The 26,141-nt window shown below is 35.8% G+C and overlaps 3 protein-coding genes and 1 long non-coding RNA gene across 16 annotated transcripts; all 4 read left to right on the forward strand.

Moving 5' to 3' along the window:
• Positions 1-7: 7 nt before the first annotated feature.
• On the forward strand, positions 8-10,744 carry LOC112722112 (N6-mAMP deaminase). Of its 13 annotated transcripts, none has more exons than XM_072207665.1 (13): positions 8-836; positions 1,372-1,606; positions 1,879-2,243; positions 2,927-4,239; positions 4,342-4,705; positions 5,108-5,190; positions 5,581-5,973; positions 6,093-6,508; positions 9,385-9,444; positions 9,543-9,782; positions 9,861-10,086; positions 10,164-10,275; positions 10,508-10,744. In XM_072207665.1, exons 8-11 carry the CDS (start codon positions 6,431-6,433, stop codon positions 9,966-9,968), a joined length of 486 nt encoding a protein of 161 aa, XP_072063766.1. In that variant the 5' UTR covers positions 8-836; positions 1,372-1,606; positions 1,879-2,243; positions 2,927-4,239; positions 4,342-4,705; positions 5,108-5,190; positions 5,581-5,973; positions 6,093-6,430; the 3' UTR covers positions 9,969-10,086; positions 10,164-10,275; positions 10,508-10,744. The 13 variants fall into 13 exon arrangements, with proteins under 13 accessions (XP_072063766.1, XP_072063767.1, XP_072063770.1 ...); XM_072207666.1 differs by having other exon boundaries at positions 9,861-10,057; XM_072207669.1 differs by having other exon boundaries at positions 1,375-1,606; positions 5,581-5,988.
• Positions 4,589-6,224, forward strand: LOC140173075 (dnaJ homolog subfamily C GRV2-like). Its single transcript, XM_072206217.1, has 4 exons — positions 4,589-4,751; positions 5,108-5,190; positions 5,581-5,973; positions 6,093-6,224. Exons 1-4 carry the CDS (start codon positions 4,589-4,591, stop codon positions 6,222-6,224), a joined length of 771 nt encoding a protein of 256 aa, XP_072062318.1.
• A 377-nt stretch (positions 10,745-11,121) lies between the features above and the next one.
• Positions 11,122-14,769, forward strand: LOC140176274 (uncharacterized). Its single transcript, XM_072206219.1, has 5 exons — positions 11,122-11,219; positions 11,543-12,806; positions 12,903-13,002; positions 13,466-13,602; positions 13,912-14,769. The coding sequence occupies exons 1-5, from the start codon at positions 11,122-11,124 to the stop codon at positions 14,767-14,769; spliced, it is 2,457 nt and encodes an 818-aa protein (XP_072062320.1).
• Positions 14,770-23,796: 9,027 nt separating this feature from the next.
• On the forward strand, positions 23,797-25,197 carry LOC140176434 (uncharacterized). Its single transcript, XR_011867969.1, has 2 exons — positions 23,797-24,161; positions 24,886-25,197. It is a non-coding gene; the product is annotated as an uncharacterized lncRNA (long non-coding RNA).
• Positions 25,198-26,141: the final 944 nt, after the last annotated feature.

The raw sequence follows: 26,141 nt of genomic DNA on the forward strand, positions 1-26,141 counted from the left end.
CTGTTGTAATGTAAATGGTAGAGTGAAAGAAAGACACACATAATCATCGTTTCTGATCCCCCGCCCCTCATGGCCTCACCCTTCAATCTCTATACTCAAATTAACGCACCCTTTTATAACTCCATCATCCACATTACATTCCTCACTTCTCAGATCACCATTCTCTCGGACAAGGAACAAACAAAAACAAACACTAGAGTTTCTCTCTTTTTCTTTTATTTGTTTGATTTTATTTCCGATCTTGTCCCTTCACTGGAGCTGTTGAAACGCGGTCGTTTCGGGGCCATCGCTGCTGAGTTTGAGATTGGAAATGGTGGGAGGAGGCGCCGGTCATAAACAGCCCCTTCGTGTTCGCAGCGCTCGGAAGCCTCAAGAAGAAGAAGAAGCCTGAGATTCTGAGAAGGAATAGGCTTCATCCAAGGGGAGAGCCTCCTCGTCCTCTTTTATTATTGTGTTTTTTATTTTTGAATCCGTTAGTCCTGTGGCATGGATAGTGACTAGACTTGGAAAAGGTGGATTAGTTGAGCTGTTCATGTTCTCACATTTATTTGCCATGAGGTGAACCGAACTGGAATGGATGTTATTCAGTAGGTGATTTGATTGCGTTGTCTGTGTTCTGTTAGTTGGATGTGTTAGGCAATGCTGTTTTGAAGGTTGGATTGGATGGGTTTAATGGTGTCTTTGAGGAGAAAGAGTTGCGTTGAATGTTATTGCATGCATGATTGGAAAGAAAGCTGGGTGTTCTTTTTATATCTTAAAGATATAATGTTGGATATTCTGTTTGATAATGAGGATCCTGGATTCTGGTCTTGTTCTGGATATCTAGCTTTGGGAAGGTATTTATGATCCTTGTTGAATTGTCATTTATGAGATTTGTGTTAACGGTCTAACGATCTGTAATCTGGTATGCTTGGATTTGATGACGTTGTGCTTGTCGTTTTGCTAATTCAAATATCTATGTTCTTGTCGAGTTGTCATTTATTCGGTTTAATGATTTGGAATCTGATTAATATGCATTTGATGACTATTTGTCGGTTTGCCGATTTGTTATTCTCATTTCCGGATTTGGAATTTGGTTCTTCAAGCTCAAGTTTCCACGTGTTCAATCTTGCATAGTTAAAATGATTGTGTCTTCACCCATAACTATAATGTTTAACGTAGATGATATAATGTAGCTTTTATTCTTCATGGACTTGCCCTTCACGTCCCATTTGGAGTAGTGAAAGCTGAAAGCTGCATAACTGGGCACTTAATTGTTAATTTGTTTTGGCCTTAATGGCAAATTAATAACATAGAAGATGGTTATTATTGTTTCATTGAGACATTGAGCTTCACATTGACTAACTGCAAGACATGTGAATGATTTAATAGCAGGAAAGCGATAGTGAGATAGAAGGCCTTTATGATGCTGAGGATGAACATGAAAATGATTTAGAAGCGCCAGTAGAACCTGAAACTGTTGTTAAGAAGCCTCGTGAACCTTCGTTGTTTACCAAGGAAACTGAAGAGCAACTTTCAAAGAAGGAATTGAAGAAAAAAGAGCTTGAAGCTGCTTTAGCAGAGCTAGGATTGCAAAAAGAACCCAGAAGCCAGGCTGACTCCCATGGTAATATGATGTTTTTGATCTTGTGAAAGAAAAAAAGAAAAAAGATATTATAATTATCTTAGTTCTTTCAAGGAGGTATCTATCTTTTCGGAATTTGTTATTGATTTAACCATGTTGGCTACAAGAATGCTATTTAAATATCTGAAGTATTAAGTTGAGGCTTGAACTTGCTCATGCAAACGTTCGCCAATACATTTGCAAGCCCTGCTAAGATGACTGATTATATAGAAATTTCTTACTTGGAATCTTTTACCTGTCCTGGAAAATTCAAGTGCTGAGAAGAAGGTCGAGGATCGCAATGGTGAGTTAGAAAAGAAGGAGAATGCCACCAGTGAAAGCAAAAATGCAAAGAAGAAGAAGGACAAATCTTCAAAGGAGCAGAAAGAATCGCAAAACCTGCCTGATTCTGTGGCTGATGGAAAGACAACTACGGAAACTGCTGGAACGGGGAAGGCAGAGGATGCACCTGTAACTGACGTGAAAGAGCGGCATAAGAAAGTTGCATCTGTGAAGAAGAAAAAATCAAGGAGATGGATGCTGCTGCTAGGAGTGCAAGGCTTGCCGTGGCAAAGAGAAAAGATAAGGCGACTCACTACAATCAGCAGCCTGTGCGGTAAACAGGCTGACAAGTGGCAAAGTACTTGTATCTTCTCTTTGTTTATCCTTTTGTTTTGGCCTTTATATTTTCAGTCTTTCCATTATCATATATGGGCATATGCTCTTTGTTCATTTGCAAATGCAAAATAAACATCGATAGCGGCTTTAGATAAATTGACTATGAGCAAATTTATAATTTTACATGAGGGAAAATAGGAGTATATGAATCTTTCACTCTGGTACTCTATGTGTACTTATCAAAGTTTTGAAACAAGAAGGTATAATCCATTTTTCTGTCCCATTTGTTTCATTGTATGCGCATCTCCGAGAAAATTCTTGATGATGTTCATCTGATATGCCGTTAGAATACATCAACGCATTTTTTGAATTTGGGTTGCCTATAATTCCCTTCGGTCTCTCGGAATTTAAGAGAATTAGTAGCATGGTGCAATGTGAGCGTATCATTCTTGTCAAATCAAAGTTCTTTTAAGATCCGATGACGTTGATATGGACAATGGAGTTGAAATGAATGGGCAAGATGTAATAGATGGAAGTAAAGTATGGCAGTTCATTTGCTAGTTTAATTGCGTAGAATCTTGATATCAATTTTAAACATTTTACCATACTGAGGCAAATGGTTATATGGTATATTTTTATTTTCCAAAATAAAGAAATCCTGCATTGTCTAAGTGCATCTTTGAGTTTTAGTGATGTTTTGTGTAGGGTCAATGTGCCATACTTGTATTGCCAAGGCTGACAATGCCTGGTCATCGGATTGATCCTCCCTGTGGAAGTGTTTATTTGCAATATGGTCAGCAAAAGTCAGTTGCTGATGCTGAAAGTGCTTCAATGCATTTGAATTTTGAAACATTTAACAGCAGCTGCCAAGGATGCTGTTGCTGAAGGTGGTTCCATTCCTGGATCAAGAGCTAAACTATGGCGAAGAATAAGGGAGTTCAATGCATGTATACCTTTTAGTGAGGTTACCTTGGCCTTGATTACTATGCTTCCTGCAGCTCCAAATCTTCCTCCAGAATCTCCTCCTTTGCCACCCCGTCACCAAAAGCTGCTGCAACTGTGATGGGTTTTATTGCTTGTTTACATCGACTACTTGCATCAAGAAGTGCCGCATCACACGTGATGTCTTTTCCAGCAGCAGTTGGAAGGATAATGGGTTTACTTAGAAATGGTTCAGAGGGTGTTGCTTCTGAGGCTGCCGGGCTTGTTGCAGCAGTCATTGTGGTGGGCCTGGTGATGCTAATGTGGTGGATTCTAAAGGAGAGTGGCACGCAACAATTATGCATACGAAGTCAGTATTGTTTGCTAATTAGAGTTATGTCATTATTCTTGTCAACAGATTGAAGCCTACGTCAGTATCACCTTTGCTGTCAATGGCTGTGGTTGAAGTGCTCGAGGCTATGATTTGTGATCCACATGGGGAAACTACTCAATATAATGTTTTTGTTTAGTTGTTGCGCCAAGTTGCTGGGTTAAAGCGTCGTTTGTTTGCACTATTTGGTCATCTTACCGAAAGTGTTAGAGAGACAGTAGCTGTTATTATGCGATCAATTGCTGAAGAAGATGCTATTGCTGTGGAGTCCATGCGAGAGGCTTCTGTGCGTGATGGTGCTTTGTTGAGGCATTTATTGCACTCTTTTTTCCTTCCTGCCGGTGAACGCCGTGAAGTTAGTCGACAACTTGTTGCTCTTTGGGCGGATTCCTATCAACCCACTTTGGAGCTATTGTCTTGAATTCTGCCTCCCGGACTTGTTGCTTATTTGCATACACGCTCTGATGGAGTTCAACGTGAAGAATCAAATAAAGAGGAGTCATCAACCGGGAGAAGAAAAAGACGCTTACTTCAGCAGAGGAAATGTCTGCATCGGGAGAGGACTACAAGTGCAAGGGCAATGGCAATTGTATATGAGCAGCACTACAAGACTGTTGGTCCTTTTTCAGGCACAGCTTACATTACTGTTCTCCTGGATAGGACAGATGACAGATCTCTGAGACACAGACCTCTTTTTCTTTTGAAGGTCTTTGTAAATTTAATCTACTTATTCTTTCTTGTTTTCTCTTTCCTTTTGGTGATTTCACTTTACAAGCTCTACTCAAAGTTAAATTCAACTCAATTTCAGGCTTTGATGAAGGATTTAGCTAATGTAGAGGCTTATGTTCTAGTTGGAGCCTGTGTATTAGCTGTCAATCTTCTTACAGTGGTCCATGAAGCTTTGGAGAGGACAGCTATTCCTTTGCAATCAAATTTGATTGCAGCTACGGATTTTATGGAGCCACTCAAGGAATGGATGTATATTGACAAAGAAGGTGCTGAAATTGGACCTGTGGAAAAAAGATGCTATTAGAAGGTTATGGTCCAAGAAGGCTATGGATTGGACAACAAGGTGTTGGGCCTCTGGGATGCTAGATTGGAAGAAGTTGCGTGATATTCGTGAGCTTCGCTGGGCACTTGCCCTTAGAGTTCCTGTCCTTACCCCACCTCAGGTAGAGTCATCATCTTTGGTGGAAGATATTCATACAAACATCAATTGTTCTGTAAATATTTTCTCTATCTCGAATTCTTTATTATTTCTTGTCTGATATGTGGCATGAATTGGCTTGTTTTTTTTTTGCTATTAATCTTTCATGGCCTGAAACCTTATTATTCTTGATGACTTGAATTTATTTACTTTTGGTACAAAAAATCTAATGAGAAAAGCAACATATGTTTAGGTGCCACTATCTTCAATCTCCTATAATAACTTATTTACCAATTACAATTCTATATTTAATTTGCTTACATTTGCAAAAATTTACCCAACTATTCTCTTTGCCGCAAAATTTATTTTTTTAGCCTCAAGTTTCTGTGCCTGTTATATTCTTCTGAAAATTGGCATGTTCATTTAGATGATGCTGGAGAAATTGTTACTCCAACTCCTGGAGTAAAACGAATCTTGTCAAGTCCATGTTGCCTTCCTCACATTGCACAGGTACTTCAAATGTTTCTCCTTATTATTTGGCCATGTATGAAAATATGTTTGTTCTGTGATATACTACTACTTTAATAAAATTTCTTTTTCAAAGATTATAGGAATTGTCTCCTTGCTTGTTAACCTTATCATATTTAGTTCAAGTTGTTTACTATGTGATAGGTATGGTTTCAGTTGATTTTTAGTATTTTCTACCCTTCCAATAATTCACCACTCTCTCGGCTGTGCTGCTATTCGCTTCGCTCATAGCTGCTTGTTCGCTTATATGGTCTCGTCTTCGTAGCTCTCAAGCTTTGCTTATAATATTTAAATCTAGTTTTTATTTTTCTTTTCATTGTTTTCCCTCTTTTGTTGTGTGTGTTGGGGGGTGGGTTGTTTTTATGAATTCAGGCCATTCTCTCTGGGGAACCAAGTATTGTTGAGGCAGCTGCTGCATTGTTGAAGGCTATTGTTACCAGGAATCCCAAGGCCATGATACGTCTATACAGCACCAGTGCATTTTATTTTGCACTGGCCTATCCAGGATCTAATCTACTTTCAATTGGGCAACTCTTTACCGTCACCCTTGTCCACCAAGGATTTCATGGTGGCGAAGAGGCTGCGGTTTCAGCTTCATTGCCTTTGGCAAAACGTAGTGTTCTTGGTGGACTTCTTCCTGAATCTTTGTTGTATGTATTGAAGCGCAGTGGTCCAGCAGCATTTGCTGCTGCAATGGTATCAGATTCTGACACTCCTGAGATAATATGGACTCATAAAATGAGGGCAGAAAATTTAATACGTCAGGTATTGCAAATTAAGGTCTGATGTGTATGGTTTTTTATAGAATACAAGTGTACTTCCCAAACTACCTTTCCGGTATTGTTCATGCAGTTCGATTTATCCCTGTTCACTGTATTTATCAGGTTTTGCAACACCTTGGTGATTTTCCACAGAAATTGTCACAGTATTGCCATGTTTTGTATGACTATGCCCCAATGCCTCCAGTTACATACCCTGAACTTAGAGATGAAATGTGGTGTCATCATTATTACTAGAGGAATCTCTGTGATGAAATCCGCTTTCCAAATTGGCCTATTGTTGAGCAGCTTGCAAGATCCTTGAAATATCCTTGGATGATGTATCCAGTGATGATGTAAATAAAAAGCACTATTCGGAGGTATCAGATGAAACATCTAGCTAATCAAAGCAAATTGAAAATATCGACGAGGAAAAGTTAAAGCGACGATATCGAAAACTTGCTATGAAATATCATCCTGTCAAAAACCCTGAAGGAAGGGAGAAGTTTCTTGCTATACAGAAGGCTTATGAGCGCCTCCAGGTAAACATAGTTTGCATGTTACAAGCTTATTTGGATTCATATATCAATATAGTTAGAAATTAGGATAGATTTTTCAATATATATATATATATAATGTTATGAGTAGAGTCTATCTTTTTAGGTTTGGTTCGGTACGATAAAATTTTAATTTTTTAAAATAGTTTATTAAAATTACTTTTTAAAATTAATATTTTAAATTGATTTGATAAATAAAATTAAAATTAGTTGTTAATAAGCATAAACTACAAAAATTATGTTTGAAGAAGTTATTTTTAGTATTTAAAATATTTTTAATAGATATAAATATAATAAATATAAAATTTATTAATATAGAATTGTATTGAATTTTTAATTTTCAAAAAAATATTTTTATAAATATTTTCAAAAACAACCTTAACTTCTCAAAACTAGAAGTATATGTATATGATTAGCATCATTTTTTTCAAAATACTTTTTTTAATTGAATTTTATTGAAAAACAAAACGAAAATTAACCAATATCAATAAAAAATAAAAATTTAGTTACTTCTGAATTAAAATACTACTATTCACATTGTGAAGTCTTATGCCTAATTTTTTTTTGTAAAATTAATAATTAAGTATTATTAAATAATTTGATATATTTAATTAAATTATTATTTAATATTTTTAAATTATCACCTTCAAACACGATAACTCACCAATTCACATATTAAAATAAGAGTAAATTATTATTTCTACTCACAAAAGTTAAAAATGCTGATATATCTATTCATAAAAGACAAAAATTATTATTTGTACTTATAAAAAATAGATTTCTACAGACAAAATTATTCAAACCCTAAAAAGTTAAATAAAATTCTTAAACTATTTTTCTTTTCACCACTATTACCATCATTTCTCCCTTCTCTCTCTCTCTCTCAATATTCTTAGCTACTCAAATTCCAAACTCTACCATCACTCTCTTCTCCAACTATCACCATCACTGTCTCCATTACCATCACCATCACTGCCATGGCCATCCCTACCCTTCCTTCCTCCTTCTTCTTCTTCTTTCACTTCTTCGCCATATTCTGAAGAAAGATTCTCTGTAACAAAGAAACAAGCACAATAAACTACATAAAAAAAATTCAAACACACCCTTATTCTGAAAACAATACAACAAATTCCAAATTTTTTTTTTCACAAAAAAAGATGCTTTCTCCCACCTGTCTAAATCACTAATGTTACGTTCATCTAATACTAATTTGATTTAGATAAATCTATGAAGATGATAACATAATAATGAAAAGAGGGATCTTTATTTACTTGAGGAGGAGAAGATCGGAGAGAGTGCGTGGGAGCTTGATGCGGCCAAATTCGGAGGCGGTGGTGAAGAAGAAGAATACGGCGACGGCCATGGCGAATTCGCAGCTGTTGAGAGGGAACTTCTCCGATTTGGACTTCTTGGCGGCGGGGGAGTCGTCCGTCCTCGCCATTATTCTCAAGGTCCTGACTACTGGTATCGACCGCCATGACGCTCTGCGGCATCCTTAGATCTAGGATTTCTTTGCGTTAGATGATTATGCTGGTGATGGTGGTGCTGGTGTTGTTGAGTTGTGACCGACACCGATGAGAGAGTGTGTGGCGAAGAGGTTAAGGTGGCGGTTGAGGAGGAGGGTAAGGCGGTAATACCGAGCGGCGATGTGATCAATGTTAGGATTGGAGTCGCTGAAAAACTTGAGATAGAGAGGGGGGAGATGATGGTTGTAGACTTGTAGTGGTGGAGAGAATGGTATAAGGAATTTTATTTAATTTTTGAGGTTTTAGATAATTTTGTCTGCAAAAATTTATTTTTTATGAATACGAATGGTAATTTCTATTTTCTATGAACAGATACACCGGTATTTTCAACTTTTGTAAATAAAAATGATAGTTTATTCTTAAAAGAATTATAAATTTAAAATTAATTAAAACTTATTTTTTACCTTTTTTTTAATTTTTTGAACGTACAAATACAAATACCAACACCAAGTATTTCAAAGATAGGAAATAATAGTTGAATATTCAAAATTAACAGCAAGTATAACATTGATTGGGATCCTATCACAATGATCGTGGCATGAACCCTAAATCCTCAACATGTTTGAGTGCTGTTTTTTTTTTTTTGTCTGATACACGCCCTTGGATGAGTTCAGTGAATGGCCATTGGCCAGTCTCTTCTGAACCAACCAGAGTGTACTCTTACTCTTACCCAACACCCAACGAAGCACTTGCAGTTTCAGTTTCAGTGTTGAGGAAGAAGAAAAGATGGAGTGGTGGATGTCAATGCCAAAGGTGGAACTCCATGCTCACCTCAATGGATCCATCAGAGGCTCCACTCTCCTGTACTCCTTTTCTCCTTTCCTCTCTCTCTTGTTTTGTTTCTTCATCTCATTCTCTTTCCTCTTATCCTTTTTTTTTTGTTGCACAGAGAACTCGCTAGAGCTTTGTGGGACAAGGGTCTAATAGATTTTTCCCAAGTGGAGCATGTTATCCTTAAAAGTATGCTCCTTTTCCCTTTTTTCCATTCCTATTTTCTTGTTTTATTTTCAGTGTGCCCCTTCACTGTTGTTCAGCTTCATGTTCATTTTGGGACTGATTTTGACCCTTAACAGCTGTTTGATTGTAAAAATTACGCACTCTGCTAGTGTTTTTGATATGAGGAACTGTTTGATTGTCACTTTTAGTGTTAGTAATCGTTACTATTATAGTGTTTAAGGCTTATAATGGTGGTGGTTATGGTTTTGTAAATACAGATGATCACATGACTGTTACAAGAATTGTGAATGAAGTATGGTTGCTTACTATCTAAATTTCTGTGTTTCTAAATCCGATGCCTTCAGCCTTTGCATTTATAGAAGCAATTTCTGAATGCAGGTTGTTGAAGATTTCGCATCAGAAAAGGTTGTCTATCTCGAATTGAGAACCACCCCAAAGGTAACTAGAAGAGCTTGGTACTTGATGCGGACTCTTTTTTTTCTTTTTGGTTTTTTCTATTGATTCGACAGTGAATTTTTTGGCTTAATTCCTTACAGAAAAACTATTCCCAAGGAATGAGCAAACGTTCTTATGTTGAAGCTGTATTGGAAGGGATAAGATCTGTCAGCTCGGTTGATGTGGCTTTAATTCCTTATATTGAGGATCCTAGAAATCTTTTAGAATCTCTGCATGCAGCTACAAATGATAAATGTGATGGAAATAGTAGGAAGAAAATCTTTGTTAGGCTTCTCTTGAGTGCTGATCGTAGGGAGACAACAGAAGCAACTATGGAAACTGTAAGATGAGTAATTTCAGCATCCTTAAGTTTGATGCTTGCTACTTAATACCTTCAACACTCCATTTCTGTGTTGCAGGTCAAACTGGCACTGGAAATGAGGCATTTGGGGGTGGTTGGAATTGACCTATCTGGGAATCCAAAGGTTGGCGAATGGTATGTCAATCTATCAAGGACTCTAGCATAGTAATTCGTAATGATGCTTTAGATCAAAGTCTCCCGTTATCTTTTTTTGGAAAAGATACTTGCCAGCATTGAAATTCGCCAGAGAACAAGGTCTTTTTGTAACCCTTCATTGTGGAGAGGTGCGCCAATCTTTTATTGTACCTGTTACCTTTGGTGATTACCTGACTGGTCTGTTTTGCTTGTTTCGTGCTTTTAGGTTCCTAATTCCAAGGAGATACAAGATATGCTCGATTTTGTTCCCCATAATCGGACATGCTTGTTTCTTTGAGGAGGAACACTGGAGAAAGTTGAAGTCTACTAACATTCCGGTTAGACTTTGCAAGTTCACTAGTCACATTTGTGATAAAATAAGAAAGTGAAAAGTGTTATGATAATCAATCAATTAAAAATATAGTGCATGGCAATATGGCATATTCATCTAATCCATCACATTTGAACATTTGATAGTTTCTAAATTCGAACCATTTTTGCATAATATTGTCAATACTTATATAAAGAGCTGGGCTACATATAATTTATTGCTTCCTTTGCATTTTTCAGGTTGAAATTTATTTGCTTGCTCACGTCCATTGCTGCAACACAGGCAAGCAGCTTTGAATAGCGTGAAAGGCTCACTTGGAGATTAACTAGCATTTAGATCCGTCGTGATTCCCCCTCCATTCTATGTAATTTAATGAATTAATAACAAAAGACTGAAAATATTGGCAAAACATAGGCCAAATATCTATCTATCTATTAATATGTAATAAGAATATAGTTGTGGTATTTGCTTGACAAGTGGAGTGTTCTGTGTTTGACACGTGGAGCTGTGTATGATTGACAAGTGTATGTTACTATGTTTTTAATGTTGGGCACTTTGCTGTTCTCAATCCAAAGAAGTAACTGGGCGGGATTTGATTCAAATTCAAATTGAAAATGATTTTGTTTCAGGACTTTCAAGAAGAGAATATGAGAGAGAGAGTTGCCAGTTCTGATAGGGGGAGTAGTTGGCACCAGACTTCCTCTTTCAATGTCGCAGAGAAGAAAAGAAGAAAAGGTCGGTGAAGAAATAAAGCACGACGGAAGAAGTGGTGGGTGGCGATGACAACGACGGTCACAGAGAAGGATGCTAGATCGACGGAGAAAAGAAGAGGAATGAGGCGGCGACGGCGGTGATGGAGGTTACCGTCGCTGTTGGATCCATAGAACTGCATCTACCGCAGAACGCCGTCGCAGCCGTTCCTTTGCCAATGGATGCTGCGAATGAAGGATGGTTAGTTCTTGTTGACTAAATCAAATCAAAATCAGATTCCTAATTCCTTTCATGAATCTTCTATGTAAATAGAATTAATTATAAATCTTTTCCTTTTTGGGTTTAGCTTAATTTTAGGAATTTTATGATTAGAAATCTTTCCTTTATTTTAGGTTAGTATTTTTTCCTTCTTTCCTATTTTCTAGTTATTTCTATTTCTATAATTCCTCTATAAAGAGGCTGATTCCCTGTACATTTGATAATACAATACATTCAAACACTTCAATTTGGTATCAGAGCAGGAACTCTGCACTGTGCCTCTGATTTATAGCTATGGCTGACAGTTCCTCAGTCATTAATCCTGAACAGAAGGAGAACATCACTCCTACTCCATCAGATTTAAAATATGAGCAACGGATACTAGTTAGTGGTGACTCCCATTCAGTTCAGATCACCACATTTCGACTCAATGAGTCAAACTACCTTAGGTGGTCTCAATCAGTTCAGATGTATATCCGTGGAAGAGGGAAGATTGGATATCTCACCGGTGAGCGAAGCCAGCCTAACATCACTGACCCACAATATCATGTGTGGGATACCGAAAATTCCATGGTGATGACATGGCTGGTGAATTCAATGGAGGAGGATATCAGCAGTAACTACATGTACTATACCACAGCCAAAGAATTGTGGGATAGTGTCAAGGAGATGTACTCTGGTCTTGGGAATAAATCCCAGATTTATGAACTTACTCTAAAAGCTAGAGAAATTCAACAAGGGAGTGACAATGTCACCAAATATTTCCACACATTGAAGCGGGTGTGGCAGGATCTTGACCACTTCAATAACTACAAGTGGAATTTAGCCGCTTATGCCAAACACCACCAACAAATAGTGGAAGAAGGGAGGATATTCCAGTTTCTTGCAGGCCTCAACGTGGAGCTAGATGAAGTTCGTGGCAGAATTATTGGAAGAGCAATCCTACCCTCAATTGGAGAAGTATTTGCTGAAGTTAGAAGAGAAGAAACTCGTAGAGCTGTGATGATGGGAAAAGGCAAGACTGAACAGACCTCCTTGGAGTCTAATGCACTTTTAGTGGCACCTGCTGCACTTAAAAGTTCATCAAATCAGAAGCACCCCTCCAATCTTTGGTGTGACCACTGCAACAAACCTTGTCACACCCGAGAAACCTGCTGGAAGATTCATGGAAAACCAGCACATCTTAAAGGCAGCAAACTTGGTCCCAAAATACGCCCTACCCCAACTGCTCATGAGGCTAAAAAATCATCATTGAGTAAGGAACAGGTTGAGCAGCTCATAAGGCTGTTAAATTCCAGTTCTGTGTCTAGTACTCCTAGTGGTTCTTTGGCTCAAACAGGTAATTTTAGTATTCCTATGTCCCTTAACTGCGCCTCAAACTTGAATGCACCATGGATTGTCGATTCAGGTGCATCTGACCATATGACCAGCCTCTCCCCTTTATTTAAAACTTATTCTCCTTGCTTTGAAAATGAAAAAATTAGAGTTGCTGATGGTAGTTTTTCATCTATTGCTGGAAAAGGTACAATTAAACTATCCAAAAACATTGACATAAGAAATGTCCTACATGTACCAAAGCTTTCTTGTAATCTTCTCTCTATTAGTAAAATTTGCAAGGATTCCAATTGTGCTGTGACATTCTTTGACACTCATGGTATTTTTCAGGACCGGATTTCGGGGAAGATGATTGGCAGTGCTAAGATGATGGATGGACTTTATCACTTTGAGGATATTTCGGAGGATAAAATAGCTCAAGGATTTAGTGGTATAAGTTCTATGCCTATAAAGGACCAAATAATTCTCTGGCACAATAGACTAGGACACCCTGGTTTTTCATATCTCAAATACTTGTTTCCAAGTTTGTTTAAAAATATTGATTCTTCCTTACTTAAATGTGAAAGTTGTATTCGTTCAAAGAGCCATAGAGCTCCTTATTACTCTCAACCTTATCATGCATCTAAACCTTTCCACTTAATTCATAGTGATGTATGGGGTCCATCGAAAATAACAACTCAATTTAGAAAAAAATGGTTTGTAACTTTTATTGATGACCACACACAACTATGTTGGATCTATCTCATGCATGAAAAATTTGAGGTTTCTAAAATTTTTCAGTATTGTTCAACAATGGTAGAAACACAATTTGACACAAAAATTTCAATATTAAGAAGTGATAATGGCACTGAATATTTTAATAAAAATCTTGGTGAATTTCTTCAAAAAAAAAGGTATTCAACATCAATCTACATGCCCCAATACACCCCAACAAAATGGCATTGCTGAAAGGAAGAATAAACACCTTCTTGAAGTAGCACGTGCCATTATGTTTGAGGGTAATGTTCCAAAGTATTTATGGGGAGATGCTGTTCTAACAGCAGCCTATCTCATAAATCGAATGCCCACACGTGTGTTAAATTACTGCACACCATTGGATACTTTCAAAAAGAATTTTTCAGCATGCAGGTTGCATTCTGACTTACCTTTAAAAGTATTTGGTTGCACTGTGTTTTTACATACACCTTCATATCGAAGTAAACTTGATCCAAGGGCAGAAAAATGCATTTTTATAGGCTATTCCCCAAGTCAAAAGGGTTATAAATGTTTCAATCCACACACCAAGAAATTTCATGTAAGTATGGATGTTACTCTTTTGGAACATGAAACCTTTTTTCAGAAAAATTCTCTTCAAGGGGAGAGTCTAAGGGAAGAAAATTTTTTGCATGAACCTTTATCCACTCCTATCTTACATATTGAGGATACAACTTTCACTAATCAAGTAAATTCTGAAACAATTGCAAAACAAGATGTGAAAACCAATTCTGAAATTGTGCCAGAATTAGTTGGAATCCAAACAGGAAAAGAAATACCACAAGAAAAGGAGCTTCGGTGTTATGTTCGAAAATATCCCAAGAAGACTAGAGACCAGCCCATCATCTCTGTACCAATCCAATCTGAAAACCCGAAAGACGGCCCAACTCTTCAGGAACTTCCAGGTAAATCTGAAATTGTCACTTCTAATAATAATTTGCCAATAGCCCTTAGGAAAGAAACCAGAACCTGCACCAAAAAGGTACTTAAAACCAGCACCAACCATCCTATTTCCAATTATGTCTCTTACCAAAATCTCTCTCAAAAACATCGAGCTTTTACTTCTAAAATTACAAATCTGTTTGAGCCTAGGAACATAGAGGAAGCACTAGATGATCCCAACTGGAAATTAGCAGTGATGGAAGAGTGGCATGCACTCAAGAAAAATGAAACTTGGAAGATTGTAGATCTGCCACAGGATACAAAGTTGGTTGGCTGCAGGTGGGTTTTTACCATCAAGTGCAATGCTGATGGAAGCATAGAGAGGTATAAGGCTAGGTTAGTAGCTAGGGGATATACACAAACCTATGGAGTACACTATCGAGAGACTTTTGCTCCAGTTGCCAAACTCAGTTCTGTGCGAATTCTCTTATCTCTTGCTGTGAATTACAATTGGCCTTTACACCAATTGGATATAAAGAATGCTTTCCTGAATGGGAACTAAAGGAAGAGGTGTTTATGAAACTTCCACCTGGATTTGAAGCTGAACTATGGAGGAATAAAGTGTGCAAACTAAAGAAATCTCTCTATGGATTGAAACAATCCCCAAGAGCTTGGTTTGAACGACTTGGAATGGTGGTGAAGGGACTTGGTTATACTCAAAGCCAAGCTGACCATACACTTTTCTATAATCATTCAGCAGCTAATAAAACTGCCATCTTAATTGTATATGTAGATGACATTATTCTGACAGGTGATGACTGTTTGGAGCTAAAAGACTTGAAGGAGAAGCTTGTCAAAGCATTTGAAATCAAAGAACTTGGCTCATTAAAATACTTCCTTGGAATTGAATTTGCAAGGTCTAAGGAAGGCATTTTTATAAACCAACGAAAGTATATCCTAGATCTTTTGAAAGAGACGGGATTACTTGGTTGTAAAGCTGCTGAAACACCTATAGAGCCTAACTTAAAATTGAAGCCAGCTGAACCAGAAAATGTCATGGACAAAGGGAGATATCAGCGGTTGGTAGGGAGGCTAATCTATTTATCCCATACACGCCCGGATATAGCCTTTGCTGTGAGCATGGTAAGCCAGTTTATGCATTCACCTGGTCAAGAACACATGGATGCTGTCTTTAGAATCCTAAGGTACTTGAAAGGGTCGCCTGGGAAAGGGTTACTCTATAAAAAGCATGGACATCTTCAAGTAGAAGCTTATACAGATGCAGATTGGGTTGGGAATGTCATGGATAGAAGGTCAACATCTGGGTATTGTACTTTTGTTGGCGGAAACCTGGTTAGTTGGAGGAGTAAAAAACAGAGTGTTGTGGCACGAAGTAGTGCAGAAGCTGAGTTTAGAGCAGTGGCTCATGGAATATGTGAAGCAATATGGGTAGAGAAAATCCTACAAGAAATAAAAGTTTCCATTTCTCCACCAATGAGGTTGTATTGTGACAACAAATCTGCAATTTCCATTTCTCATAATCCAGTGTTGCATGATAGAACTAAACATGTTGAAGTTGACAAGCATTTTATCAGGGAAAAGATTGAAAGAGGACAGATTTGCATCTCATATGTTCCAACCACGGAACAATTAGCAGATATTCTAACTAAAGGATTACCCAAGAAGACTTTTGATAGCATAATAAACAAGCTGTCAATGAATGATATCTTCAAGCCAGCTTGAGGGGGAGTGTTGACTAAATCAAATCAAAATCAGATTCCTAATTCCTTTCATGAATCTTCTATGTAAATAGAATTAATTATAAATCTTTTCCTTTTTGGGTTTAACTTAATTTTAGGGATTTTATGATTAGAAATATTTCCTTTATTTTAGGCTAGTATTTTTTCCTTCTTTCCTATTTTCTAGTTATTTCTATTTCTATAATTCCTCTATAAAGAGCCTGTACATTTGATAATACAATACATTCAAACACTTCAATTGTTCTCTCTTTATTTTGTTGTTTGATTTCATTATAACCAGAGAAGAATCCTTTATAATCCATTCTTCGGTGAACGACAGGTTCAAGTTCTAAAATTTTGGTTAATCTGCAATAAAATATATTTTTTTTTGCTTTCAAATGATTGCATGTACATTTTGGTTAATCTATAATAATCCGTTTCCTTTTTGTTATTGGATAGCTAACCGTGTTTGTCTTCTATTAACTATATTGCTGATTTTTTTTTCTGTTTTCGTATCTTATGTCATTTCTTAAAGAACATCTGAGGTGGTGATTGACCTGCAATTGTAAGTAAAATTTTTAGTCTCTATAATTCTTTGTTGTGGTCTCTGATGGAGTCTTTGATTATGCCAACAATGTCCTCCAGGTAATACTATCCTTTAAAATTTCCTTTTGTTGCCATTTGCATTTATGTTGATATTAGAGGAATGAAAAGATTGCTGCCTAGGATGGTGGATATTGATTCTATATAATGAAATTGACATTAAATTTCTACATTTTATGCCTCATTTGACATGATTGATAACATTTTTATCCAGTTCAATAATATATTTAATGTTATATAGACCTTTTCAATTTTACCGGTACTTCCATCCTCATCATCATAGAGTTCATGAGGAAGTTCAATAATATTTATTTGGGTTGGATGCCTGTACTCAGCAACCCTTAATCTATAACATATAGAGAAAAAAGAATAAACATTTGTGTGTTATATCCATTTCATTTTAATTAATTGGATCCAACACTAAAATATATTTATGTGTTCTGAATTTGCACCCACCATCTCATTGTTAGGGATTCTTTCATTTGGTATGTCAATCCTCTCATATTAACACATCACATATGCCAATATAAATTTTCTCGAAAGATTTATCAGCTAGAATTGATTTCAGTAAAAAAGATCTGCTTTTGGAAATTCTACAAGAGATAATTTTGAAGCAATGAAGATCATCAAGTAATGCAAAATAAATTCTTTGTTCTTTTTGTTTGGGTATATACTAATGCAAATTGAAATGTTAAAGTATTTGATTATCATATCTTGAAGGTTTATGGGATTTTTGTAAAAATTTTAATGAATATGGAGCATTTTGTTTTTTATCTGAAACTTAATCATGTGATACTTTGATGAGATGGTTTAAAACAAACCAAACCATGGAGCAGTTTCTTGGACTGTTAGGAGTCCAACAGCAATAGCAGAAAGTTGGAGATGCTACTGCTCTTGAAGTTAGAGTTGCTTCTCTTGAAAATGCTACCCCTCTTGAAGTTGGGTGTTTTTTCTATAATTTAAAGAAATTTAGTAAAAGCTATTTATAACAACAATGGTTTTTCAAAGGTTATAGTTTTTTTCTTTCGTAAACATAAAATGTTGTTCAAAGGTGTATGCATATCTTAAGTTCAGGAGTTGTTTCATAAAATGCTGGAGTAAAACAGCATCACACTTAAAATAAGCAGTCATTGTTGTCTGTTGACATCTTATGTAATTTAGTAGCTTTGACTTTTATAGATTTTTTTGTTACTACAAATTTTGATTTGCTTTTGGTTTTGCTAAGGAATTTGAAAACTTGATTTCTTTTTTTAAGGAACAACTTCTCCGACAAAGCTCAAGGTGTGAAATCTGCTGCAACGTGCTCCGGCTGAAGTTGCACTTGCCAAAGCGGTATGAATGATTCATCTGCCTTAATCGCTATTTTTTTTACCTTTTTTTTGTTTAAATTGGATCGTTTTTTTCTCTTCTTTAATTTGTTCAGTTTAATTCTTGGATGGCACTCTTTAAAATTTAACTAAGTTTATATGTATTTAAATAATTTTGATCTTCCTTTTCCTTCCATAACTAACTTCTGTATATTTGTTTGAGTTTTCTTTAAAAATGAGTTTCATACCATATATAAATATTGAAAACTCAAGGGCACATAGATAATGCAAACGGTTAAAGTCATGTATTACATGCAGTATTAATACTAATAATAGTTGGTAAATTATCTGCTTTAATTTTCTTTTTCTTCTGCTATACATGCATGATGAATGTAGTTTTCCATTTTTTATTTTGTACTGTGATTTCTATTAACTCAGTATACACCACTGTTGCAGTTTTATGTTATGGTTTGTTGGCAGTTTTTTAATCATTAAACCATGCTCTTGACTATTTTCTGTAAGTCTGTAACTATAACAACGTTGACGACGAGGATGATGATGATTACTACGCCATCACCGCTCCACCTCAATCCGTTTGGGGCGCTCCTGTTGCTGCTGCAGCTGAATCCGAGGCCCATGCTGAGGTGAACATAAAACTTTGAGCATTATTTCTTTTTTCTATTTATGTGTGTTGGATCACTACTGCTGAAACTTGATATGCAATGGCTTGAATCGTTTATTTTTTAACTATGGATGGTGATGATCGTTGCCTTGATGCAGAGAGTGTAATTTTTTTCTTTTATTATTGTGTTTTTTATTTTTGAATCCGTTAGTCCTGTGGCATGGATAGCGACTAGACTTGGAAAAGGTGGATTAGTTGAGCTGTTCATGTTCTCACATTTATTTGCCATGAGGTGAACCGAACTGGAATGGATGTTATTCAGTAGGTGATTTGATTGCGTTGTCTGTGTTCTGTTAGTTGGATGTGTTAGGCAATGCTGTTTTGAAGGTTGGATTGGATGGGTTTAATGGTGTCTTTGAGGAGAAAGAGTTGCGTTGAATGTTTTTGCATGCATGATTGGAAAGAAAGCTGGGTGTTCTTTTTATATCTTAAAGATATAATGTTGGATATTCTGTTTGATAATGAGAATCCTGGATTCTGGTCTTGTTCTGGGATATCTAGCTTTGGGAAGGTATTTATGATCCTTGTTGAATTGTCATTTATGAGATTTGTGTTAACGGTCTAACGATCTGTAATCTGGTATGCTTGGATTTGATGACGTTGTGCTTGTCGTTTTGCTAATTCAAATATCTATGTTCTTGTCGAGTTGTCATTTATTCGGTTTAATGATTTGGAATCTGATTAATATGCATTTGATGACTATTTGTCGGTTTGCCGATTTGTTATTCTCATTTCCGGATTTGGAATTTGGTTCTTCAAGCTCAAGTTTCCACGTGTTCAATCTTGCATAGTTAAAATGATTGTGTCTTCACCCATAACTATAATGTTTAACGTAGATGATATAATGTAGCTTTTATTCTTCATGGACTTGCCCTTCACGTCCCATTTGGAGTAGTGAAAGCTGAAAGCTGCATAACTGGGCACTTAATTGTTAATTTGTTTTGGCCTTAATGGCAAATTAATAACATAGAAGATGGTTATTATTGTTTCATTGCGACATTGAGCTTCACATTGACTAACTGCAAGACATGTGAATGATTTAATAGCAGGAAAGCGATAGTGAGATAGAAGGCCTTGATGATGCTGAGGATGAACATGAAAATGATTTAGAAGCGCCAGTAGATCCTGAAACTGTTGTTAAGAAGCCTCGTGAACCTTCGTTGTCTACCAAGGAAACTGAAGAGCAACTTTCAAAGAAGGAATTGAAGAAAAAAGAGCTTGAGGAGCTTGAAGCTGTTTTAGCAGAGCAAGGATTGCAAAAAGAACCCGAAAGCCAGGCTGACTCCCATGGTAATATGATGTTTTTGATCTTGTGAAAGAAAAAAAGAAAAAAGATATTATAATTATCTTAGTTCTTTTAAGGAGGTATCTTTCTTTTCGGAATTTTTTATTGATTTAACCATGCTGGCTACAAGAATGTTATTTAAATATCTAAAGTATTTAGTTGAGGCTTGAACTTGCTCATGCAAACGTTCGCCAATACATTTGCAAGCCCTGCTAAGATGACAATGGTGAGTTAGAAAAGGAGAATGCCACCGGTGAAAGCAAAAATGCACAGAAGAAGAAGAAGGACAAATCTTCAAAGGAGCAGAAAGAATCACAAGAACTGCCTGATTCTGTGGCTGAGCAAGAAAGACAACTACGGAAACTGCTGGAACGGGGAAGGCAGAGGATGCACCTGTAACTGACGTGAAAGAGTGGCATAAGAAAGTTGCATCTGTGAAGAAGAAAAAATCAAGGAGATGGATGCTGCTGCTAGGAGTGCAAGGCTTGCCGTGGCAAAGAGAAACGATAAGGCGTGCAAGGCTTGCCGTGGCAAAGAGAAACGATAAGGCGACTCATTACAATCAGCAGCCTGTGCGGTAAATAGGCTGGCAAGTGGCAAAGTACTTGTATCTTGTCTTTGTTTATCCTTTTGTTTTGCCCTTTATATTTTCAGTCTTTCCATTATTTCCATTATCACATATGGGCATATGCTCTTTGTTCATTTGCAAATGCAAAATAAACATCGATAGCGGCTTTAGATAAATTGATTATGAGCAATTATATAATTTTACATGAGGGAAAATAGGAGTATATGAATCTTTTACTCTGGTACTCTGTGTACTTATCAAAGTTTTGAAGCAAGAAGGTATAATCCATTTTTCTGTCCCATTTGTTTCATTGTATGCGCATCTCCGATAAAATTCTTGATGATGTTCATCTAATGTATCAGATGCCGTTAGAATACATCAACGCATTTTTTGAATTTGGTTTGCCTATAATTCCCTTCGGTCTCTCGGAATTTAAGAAAATTAGTAGCATGGTACAATGTGAGCGTATCATTCTTGTCAAATCAAACTTCTTTTAAGATCCGGTGACGTTGATATGGAGTTGAAATGAATGGGCAAGATGTGATACTTATAGTAGGTAAAGTATCAAATATTACAACCTTATCTAACCTATTAATTGGTTGAAGACAGTATAAACGAGAAAGAGGAAAATTATAAGAGAAAAGTTCAATTAATTGTTTAAAGGGAAAAATATAAAATATAAATTTTTCTCCTAAATTTTGGCAAAAATTTTAAAAATACTCTTAAATTTTATTTTGTTTCAATTTTGTTCCTAAAATTGTCAATTTGCATTAAGTATATCTCTAGTAAATTTTTGGAAAGTTTAGAACAAATCAGTAATAATACATGACAACTATGTCTGATTCTTTTCTTGTGACTCAACTATGTTGATTTGCTTATGTTAAAGGTTGTTCTTGTAAAATTATTGCTAAATTAATTTAAAAGTTTTTGAAAAATTAGTCACCACTCACCTCGAGTATATATGATGCAAATTGAAAACTTTTAGAATGAAATTAAAATAAAATAAAACTTAGAGATATTTTTTAAATTTTTAACAAATTTTAAGAAAAAAAAATATATTTTATCCTTATTTGAAATACATTGTGTATTTTAAAATAGAAAGCACTAAATTGTTCATTTATAAATTAGCATGAATAAAAGTATCAAAATATAAACTTTTATTTTCTTAGTCAATTAATTGAGTTCAAATATTGAATTAAAAAAATAAAAACTATGATGTGAATTGAACAAAACAAATAGTATCAAAATACAATGATACAATATGTAAAAAATAAATTGAATACTAAAGATCATATTGATACCATCAAAATGATTTAAAATTGACATAAGAAGTTCAATAACACGACGCAATAAAATATTGAATCTTTCTAAAAAAAAAACATTACACATTCAATGAATTGAATAATTATCTTATATATAAAACAAAATATAAAAATCTAAAAAAAAAATAGTGAAATGTCTTCACTCTAACTCCAAAATTTATAATTAAATGATATGATAAAACTAAAAACTTATTTCATGAAGATTTGAGTTCAGATTCACAAATTTTAATAGAAAAGAGAATAAGTGGAAAATTATATATATAATGTAGCGAAATTAAGTAGAACAAGTGCAAAAATTTGAAAAAGAATAAACTGTGCCATTTATGTATAAAAAAAAGACGACATATCTGATAAAACAACACATAAATTTCTAAAGAATAACAACGAAATGTCGTCACTTTAACACCAAAATTTTCAACTTAATGATGTGATGGTACTAAGAATTTATTTCATGAAAAAATGAGTTGCATATTTACGAATTTTAATAAAAAATAAGTGAAAAAATAAGTAGATAACACAGCGACATTAAGCTGAACAAGTCCAAAAATTCGAAAGAGAATGAACAGTGTTATTTACGTATAAGAAGAAGTCAACGATGACGATGACAATGACGTGATGATGATGGAGGAGGAGGAGGAGGAGGTGGAAATGACAATAACGATAAAAAAAGAGAAATATTAGGAAAAAGAAGGAGGAGGACAAAAAGAAGAAGAAGTAGCAAGAGTGTGTATGTGAGATGAAGAAGAACCACGATGAAAAAAAGTGCATTCACGGTAAGTGGCGCGTGAGGTGAAAAACGATTATAACAACTTAGTTGAACTTGGGTATGTAATTCACTTGGAATTGATTGTAGAGCATTATTATTTAGTATATATATACTCTTATGAAATTAATTTTGATGCACTCTCATTATAAGACAGTTTTATACATGCATCTAATGACGTAATGTCACATCATGAAAAATAATTACTATTTTCATTGATCGCATGAATGGTCATCCAAAAAAACGAGTGTGATTGCACGATTGTATAAAATATTTTACACTATCAGTGCATCAAAATTAAACCCATACTATTATATTTCTATATCAAAAGTAAAAATATGGTATAACATTGAGTATTATCACTACTAGAAAAATATTTATTACAGACGGATATTTCCAACAAATTTTATCCCACGGAAATATAGACAGATTTTGTGAGAAAATTTTTGTCGAAAAGGAAGAAAAATAAATTAGCATAAATTACAGACAGGAAAAAGAATATGTCGATAATTCCGTCAGAATTTTTTTTTGTGTGAAAAATAATTACTGAAACAAATCATCTATATTTAAATGATAAAAAATACGGTGTTTTATTAAATTATCAAAGACAAATTTCATCTAATTTAAAATATTCTGTCGAAAAATATTAGGTTAAACCTAATTCTATGCCACTCTCTCGCAATGTTCTGAAAATCGGACCGGACCAGCCAGTTCAACCGAATTAATCGAAAATCGGTCACCTAACCGGTCCGGTCCACCTACAAAACCGTGCTGCAAAAAACTGGCTAAACCGATGATTAACCGACGAACCGGGCAAATCGGCCAGGTTTCATAAAGTACCGGTTCTTCCCGCCAGCTAGCGAAATGGCATCGTTTGGCTTAAAAAAAAGGAAAACGAAGGCTGGAGAGTGAAGAACGCATGTTGCTAGGGGTGTTCATGGATCGGATCTGATCTGCATATCCGCGGTGTTTATCCGAATCAGATTCGAAAATTGCGGATATAGATCCGATTCGTAAGGCATTCGGATCGGATCCGCACACTAGTCGGATCGGATTGCAGATTTTGTGTTGGTATCCGCAAAAATAAAGAAATAAATAAATAAATATTCTTTTTATGTTTTATTTCAACTAATAATTATCATATATGTTGTATTATTTTAATTTATTATTCAAGTAAAGTATGTTTAATATTATTTTAAGAGTAAACATATTTAAAAGAATAGAAAAATAAATTTATTGATATTTTTTTAATAAAAATAAGCTTTAAAAATATTTTTATTTTTTTTGCCGATATATCCTATATCCGATTCGATCCGATCCGCAAATGTGCGGAGCGGATCCACCCTTAAAACTTGTGGATATTAGATCCGATCCGATGATTTTAGTGCGGATCGGATCGAAATTTTGGCCATATCCGATCCGATCCGCGTTCACCCCTACGTGTTGCAGGCTTACCCTAAATCCATAATCAGCTAATCTCTTCGAAGAAGTGAAGAACACCTCACTCCCAACCCTAAGCTCTTACAGGCTCGAGCTTCTGCCTACGAAGGACAACCGCCGCCGTGATTCGAAGCAGACGCCGGAGCAAGCACCACTGTCGCGGGTCGTCGCCTCAGCGTCGCGGGTCGTTCTGTTCTCTACTTCTCTTGCGGTTAGTTCTGGGCTTCTGGCTCTTCTGTTCTGCGGTTAGTTCTCTTGCGGGTCCTTCTCTTCTCGTCGCGGGTCGTTCTGTTCTCTTCTTCTGTTCTTTCTATTTTCATTTTTTTTGTTCTAGGCTTCTATTATTCTGTTCTTGTGTTTTTTAATTTTTTAATCTTGTTTATTATATGATTAATCAAATATTGAATAAATTTGATGTATGTTGAATTTGAGAATAAATTTGATGTATGTTGAATTTGAGAATTCTGTTCTGCTCTGTTCTTCAATTCTTTTATGAAATTCTTCTGCTCTGTTCAATTTTTTTATTTTTTCAATTCTGCTCTATTGAATGCCATATGAATTGTATGAAATATGAACTATGAATTGATATATTGGTCTGGATTCTGGATTGCTGGCATTCTGAGTTGGGGTTGATGGTTGATTTTAATGGTGGTTGTTAATTTTGTTAATTGTGTGTTCTGAGTTGGGGGTTGTTGGTGATGTGATTCTGAATTTACTTTGATGCTGAGTATGTATTCTTTGTTTTTGAGTATGGATTCTTTTAGTTTTTCTGTTTTTGGATTTTTTTACTTTGGAGGCTGAGTTTTCTGTTTTTGAATGTTGAGTTTTTATTGTTGAATACTTGATTAGAAGTCTTTGTTGAAATTTTTTATGATTCTGAATTTTTGTTGCCAGTGATTTGAATTTTTATGTAAGTTTGTTATTCTGAATTTTTTTTGTGATTATTGAATTTGATCTGCTTGGTTCTAGCCTCAAAAAACAAGAAGTGTATGTTGTTGCCAAGAATGTCATTAGAGGTAAAGGAATTGCTCTGAGATGAAGAACTTGAATCGGAGAATTAGGCAGCACCAACACCAGTTATTGTTGTGCAAGAGCCAAGAAGTCATAGAGTGAAAGAGAATTTGAAAATACAAGAGAAAATTGATTTAATTATGATATGCATGACTCTTTTACACTGAAATGTACAAATAATAATACCTAGTTACTGTTTTAGTTTCTATAATATCTATTTGTATATTAAATTTTAATAATTTTAATGTATATTGAATTAAAACGGTTCAATCACGGTTTGACCCCGTTGAACCATTGAACCAGTCACTTGACCGGTTCGATGACCGGTTCGGTTCTTGCAACCTAGTCTCTCGAGCTCCATTCACACTCCACTCAACTAGAACAAGCTTCTTCCTCTCTCCATCCCCGAGCTTCTTCTTCCCCCGCTGCCGCCGTCGCTTGCGTCGCGCCTCCTCATCGCACAAGTTTCAGTCACATCCAATTCGAATCAATTCAACAATGGCCGTCATGGCTTCACCTTCCTCCAGAAACCAGATGTTGTCCTCCTCGCGCTCCTTTTCCTACCCCTTCGCTTCATACACCTCCGCCAATTTCGCTCTCAGAGCCTCCCCCTCATCCCCACGCGCTTCTCCTCCTCCTTTGGCCATCATCGGCGTTTTACTTCCACCTCTTCGCCATCGTGTCTAACATCGTCATCCGTGAGATTCTCCTCGAAGCAACCACCGGGCTTCCCTGGACAACGCTCCACGGCTATAAAGAGGTATATTCTGATTTTATGATTCTATTGCTTAGGGCTCAATTTTTCTGTGCCAATTTTAGGTTTATCAATTTTTCTTTGTAGTTTTTATCTTTTCAAAACAATTTAGAGTTTTATTACAGAGACAGAGATGACAAGCTTTCTGTGAAGGAACTCCAATCCTCTGATTCCATTATATGAATATATGAATATTCGCTTGCTGTTATTGATTTTGTTTATAAGTCTAAGTTATAATTAATTTCCATTAGATGGACGGTTTTTAAGTTTCTTATTGATTTTCTTAGCCAACCATACATCTATCTTGGTTTGGCGCCATTGATAATGATTTGTGATTTAGCAAGGTTCTAAAAACCAGACCAGAACAATCGGTTTAACCAAATTAATCGGGAACCAATCATCTGGCCGATCCGGTCCATTTTCAAAACCGTCTTACAAAAAATCGATAAAAAACCAGTCA

Source organism: Arachis hypogaea, chromosome 11, assembly GCF_003086295.3.
Source record: "Arachis hypogaea cultivar Tifrunner chromosome 11, arahy.Tifrunner.gnm2.J5K5, whole genome shotgun sequence".
Lineage (NCBI taxonomy): Eukaryota > Viridiplantae > Streptophyta > Magnoliopsida > Fabales > Fabaceae > Arachis > Arachis hypogaea.